Source organism: Pteropus vampyrus, unplaced genomic scaffold (genome assembly GCF_000151845.1).
Source record: "Pteropus vampyrus isolate Shadow unplaced genomic scaffold, Pvam_2.0 Scaffold29, whole genome shotgun sequence".
Classification (NCBI taxonomy): Eukaryota; Metazoa; Chordata; class Mammalia; order Chiroptera; family Pteropodidae; genus Pteropus; species Pteropus vampyrus.
The window spans coordinates 74,600-79,915 of record NW_011888810.1 but is presented as its reverse complement, the minus strand read 5'-3'; the positions used below and the strand labels follow the sequence as shown (position 1 = coordinate 79,915).

The 5,316-nt window shown below is 42.6% G+C and overlaps 1 protein-coding gene across 1 annotated transcript; it reads left to right on the top strand.

Moving 5' to 3' along the window:
* The first annotated feature begins 444 nt into the window (after positions 1-444).
* On the top strand, positions 445-4,960 carry HSBP1 (heat shock factor binding protein 1). Its single transcript, XM_011356634.2, has 4 exons — positions 445-602; positions 1,222-1,288; positions 2,063-2,183; positions 3,377-4,960. The coding sequence occupies exons 1-3, from the start codon at positions 558-560 to the stop codon at positions 2,179-2,181; spliced, it is 231 nt and encodes a 76-aa protein (XP_011354936.1). The 5' UTR covers positions 445-557; the 3' UTR covers positions 2,182-2,183; positions 3,377-4,960.
* Positions 4,961-5,316: the final 356 nt, after the last annotated feature.

Genomic DNA, 5,316 nt, shown 5'->3' with positions numbered 1-5,316 from the left:
CTGTGGCGTGGTGGGTGCGCCCCTCAGCCCTGGGACTTCAGTTACCCCTCCGGGGACCCGAACCCCTTCTCCCTTCCAGGTGATTGTGGGGTTTTGTTGGAAGTCAGGCGGCGGCACAGGCCTGGGCTCGGCACCTTGAAGGCGCCCAGCAAGTGAGTCCCCACGGGCCAAAGGAAACCAGAGCGGCCTTTAAACAGAGAGCCAAGAAAGAGGTCAAGGTCACTCCTCCACCGGTTCGCCGCAATGCAGTGTTTGTTTCCCTTTTTTCCACCAGGGCTGAGAATGGGGCGTGGCTAGGGGCGGGGTCAGGGGCGGGGTCAGGGGCGGGGCGGGGGCAGAGCAGGGCAAGGAGAGGAGAGGAGGGGTCTCTTCTTGGAGCGGAAGCGCGAGACCTCAGGCCTTTCCGCGCGCGACACCAACTACAGCTCCCATAACGCCCCGCGGCCGCACGCCCCGCCTCTGTCGTCGCGAGAAGGAGTCGCTAGGGGCGTCTGCGCGGAGAAACGGAAGTGTCGGTGACGGTCTGAGACTTCACCGCCAAGCTGGGAACCGGGGAGATGGCCGAGACTGACCCCAAGACCGTGCAGGATCTCACCTCGGTGGTAAGGGACGACTGTGCGAGACCGAGGCCGCGGCATCCCCGGGCGGCGCCGGCAAGGCCCGCGGATCCAGGCACTTTCTCCGCGTCGGGCCCGGTCTCTGGAATCCGTGTTCCTAGAGGCTTCGCCTGCGGAGGCCTGCGGCCAACTTGACTCACTGGACCGCTGGGTGTAGGTCCCTGGGCCTACTGACTCCCCCAGGCCCGAAAACCCTCTAATCCCCGTTCACCTGTTCTAGGACTGCGCCCCTCGGGTGACCCCCTGGTCCCCACCAGCTTCCAGTCCCACACCCATCAGCTCTCCACACACTCCACCCTTCAGCTCCTCCCTCACACTCCGATGACTCCCAGCCGTCAAAAACTACTAAAACACCCAACGAATTTCGAATGGCAGCGGGGCCATACGGGGAGCGGCTTCACCAACCCATCGGTCTAATTTGACCGATGGGGAAATTGAAACCCGGGGAGAGAAATGCCTTGCTGAAGGCCACGAAGCCGCCAAGAGGCCGAAATGGGGCTGGAACTCAGGATGTTAGTCTCCCTCTGAGACCAGGGCTGCTATCCTCATCCCATGAAGGTGTCTCAGGGTACGCGTTGGGTGTTTTGTTTGTTTTGTTTCATAGGTGCAGACACTCCTGCAACAGATGCAAGATAAATTTCAGACCATGTCCGACCAGATCATTGGAAGAAATATCCTTTGTATTTATAGTCAGCCTCTTAGGGTTCTTGGGATTCTATTTTCCCGCAGTGGTGTCGATAAATGGGTAGTGTGCGGGCCAACTTCAGCCAGTCATTTACCAAATTTTTTACTGAGTTTGTATGTACTCTTCTTGACAAGTGCTGTGCAGAGAGAGCTGGGGATACAGCTCAACTAGGTCCCCAGTGGCAAGGAACTTACAGTTACCAATAATAATGTATAATATGATTAACATGTGATCTGAACATTTTATATGTATATCTCCTTTGATCCTCACCATAACCTGATGAAGAGATGATAGTGTTACCTTTATTTAGCGGATGAAGAAACGGAAGGCTAGAAAAGTGAAAAAAAAAGAAGAACTTGCCCAGATCTCATCGCTAGTGGGGCTGGAATTTGTTCCTTGCCCCAGATTCCTGTATTCGTAACCACCAGATTACAGACATACTCTGCTTAACAACGGGATACATTTTGAGACATGTGTAGGTGATTTTATGATTGTGCAAACATCTTAGAGTGCATTTCACACAAACCTAGGTGGTATGGCCTACTGTATACATCTAGGCTATATGGTATACCACCGTCCTGTATGTGGTCCATTGTTGACTGAAATGTTGTTATAGGACACATGACTATAACAGTATCCAAAGGAAATTGGGAAACCAGTTTCATGAAGACAGTTGTGTTCAAGGCAGTAGTCTACAGGGCCCTGGAGGTAAAGGATAGAAACGGGAGATGGTGATGTGTGTCATCTTTAACTTCACCACTTGATGATATGAGTAGTCGCATTGATGACCTGGAAAAAAACATTGCAGACCTCATGACACAGGCTGGGGTGGAAGAACTGGAAGGTGAAAACAAGATACCTGCTACACAAAAGAGTTGAAGGTGAGGAAAAGGACAATATAAATATGGTGTGTGTCAGTATAATTTTGATATTGTCATTTTCCCAGTTTTTATTCATTAGACGTATATCCCCATTGGTTAACATTAGGTTACAACTGAGTTTATATCATTATAGCTAAAAACAAATGTGTTTTGTTGGCTTGCAAATTCTTATGACTGGCAGATTTTTCACTGTTTTTTTCCTTTACGATAAGCACCCACATTTCCACCTTCATAAATGCCTTAAATTCTAAAGATTCTTTTGGGAACACTTTCTGTATTAGATAAATGCCAGGATAATAACTGGTTATGACTTAGTGAACTAAATTATGGCCACATTAAGCTTTCACCTTAGAATTGATTTAAATTTCCACTGTGTAGTTTCAGATATCAGAGGAAAGACTAATAATAAGAAATACCTACATAGCAAGATAGCTGTGCAGTTGGCTGCCTTATGCTCATCATAGTGGGTTCTTCATTATAATCTTTTTCATGAGAATAGTGGTTACCACACTGCAACCAAAAACTAATTTTTAAACTCTCTTTTCTCCCATTTTTAGCATTTTAATTCCCTATGAAAATAAAGTTTACTGAGGATTTTTAGATAACTAGAGTATCAAGCAGAACATAACAGTAAAAGATAAAAATTCCTTTTTTATTTTCTGAGTATATCCTGGCTGGACCAAATTATAAATAACTGAAATACAGTTTGTGTTAAAGTATAAGAAAATAGAGTCTTAGGAGGTAAAGGACTTATATTTGCTATTTTCTTAACAATACATTGGGTTGATTCTCTGTATGAGTAAATCACATAATTGTTTTGTGTGGGTTGTCATCTTTATTCCTACATAGAGGTAATTTGGAAAATGTCCTTTCAGTCTTAGAAGCTTCTCTGGGTCTCATTATATGACAGTCAAAAATCCCATTGAGTGAATGCGAATAACCTCTTGAGGGTTGAATATTTACAAGTGACAGGGATGATACGAAGAAAGGAGTAGGAGTAGGAAATAGATTTGGAAGTTTTTTCAATAAAGATTCCCAATTAAATCTATTGTATTTTTGCTAGAATATTATGCAATAAAAATAAATTTAGTTCAGTAGAGGATTCTGAAAGGATTTCTTAGTTGATAATTCTGTGTATCATTTTTGTCCTTATGTAATAAATAACATGTTAATGGTTTTTCCTTTTTCAATAGGTTGCTAATTTACACTGAAATCTGGAACATTGTTTTTACAAGCCAAGAGAAGACCGAATGGCTTTTTGCAACTAACTACTATGTGTAGACAGGTTTTATATTATAAAGTTTGCATTCTTCTTATCACATATTATATAGTTAGTTTATAGAGTGATTACCCCCAGTTTCTTGAACGTGGTAACTTCTCTTGGACCTTGGTCAGTTGTGCTATTAAATATCAAACACTATAACTTTGGTGGTTCCTGCATAAAATTGTCAAAATTTTTAGTGTATTTTTGTGAAGTCATTTTTTTCCTATCATTCCTTTTGTAGTGATTGATGTTTGATAAAAGTTGCTGTGTAATTTGTTTCTATTAGACATGTAGTAGATCCTTCTGTTATAATTAGACTTTGTGAAGTAAGACATTTACAGAGTTTAAGGTTCTTTAATTCTCAACACAGAGTGACTGTTGAGCTAACAACACCAATAGTGTGTTGGTGGTACTTTTCAAATGGTTAAAAACATTTACAAATTGTTTATTTAGAAATGCCTGGTACTACTATGTTGCCAGAACTCAGACATGAGTCATAATTTTATGTCTAAATCCCTGAAGTCAGATGCTAAAGTAGTGAAGAGTAACCACTGCCACTTTAGTGTGAGAATTTTTAAATTCGGAAAATTACAGAATTGCCTAACGTAATGAGGCATTCATTAGTTAGAGTTTTGCATGAGATTTGAATACTTCCGTAGAACCTGATGTTGTTCATCTGCAATAGTTACCATAGAAAATCTGGCAGGATTTTAAAACTCAATTGTTCCATCTTTTCTTTGAGCTACTGAATGGGAAAATAAACAGAAAAGGGAGAAAAGGCCATATTAAGACTGTGCCAGTTGCTTTGTTAAAACATAATAAATGACCTGTAGTAGGCTCAATTTTAAGAAATGCAGTTTCTTTAAACTATTTCTTACCTGAAATCTTGCAGAGTAATTATTGATTATAGAAGACAGGGATAATAACTCTTGCCACTCAAGAATGTAATGTCAGGAGTGCTGAGCCTAGAGTCCAGCGTTGACTGTGAAGGAGATCCATGCGACTGTCACCACAAAGTGATTTTGTACAGACAGAAATAGAAGAGTTGAGGAATGGCATTGCGCTTCAGAGAGGAAAACCCTTAACACGAAGTGGTTGGTTGGTTTGCTATATCACCAGTCTTGATTGTATTGCAAATATATAATGATATTAAGAAATTATTTGTCCTATTTATAAATTATATGGGGAGCACAAAGGAGAAAATTTATTCTGTGATAAAGTGATTTAACCATTATTATTACCCAGCTGCAGAACTCCTTTGATGAGCAGGTCGTTCTGCAAGGTTTCGCCCTGAAAGCCCGAGGCCTGCTGGACTCTAACGAACCAGCTGAGACCTGTGAGCAGGAAGTTTTCAAGCCTAGTATATGGCAACTGGAACTGATACGGCCAGTTGCTGTTGGAAGGTTAGTCGGAGTCTTAGGAGTTGGCTTCCTTGAGTGATGGAAAGATTCCCGAGGCAGGCTTCCCTGGCCAAAACTATCTGCCATGAATAAAGGTGCCTGAAATCCTGCTATTGAAGCCTCTTTTGTGTCAAAAATGATTCGTTTGGTTTTCTGTTTTCAGATTAAATGCACACACCATTAGATTATGGGCCAAAACCTCTGGAAGGATTAAGTACAAATAACCAAAGGCAAAATGGGAATGGGAAGTGTGGGTGGAGATTGTGTTGCAAGAAGCCTCAGTGACTGTAGGGTTGGTGGACCCTGACAGCTGCTGGAGAGCTGATGTTTTATGTCTTCGAGACAGAAACCTTTTCCAAGTGTGTTCCCTGGGACACTTGTCCCGGAAAAGCTCCAGAAAAGAAAGGTTCATGGTCACTTGGGTTTAGAAAACTTGCCTTGTACTAGATCCACTTCATAAAAATTCACA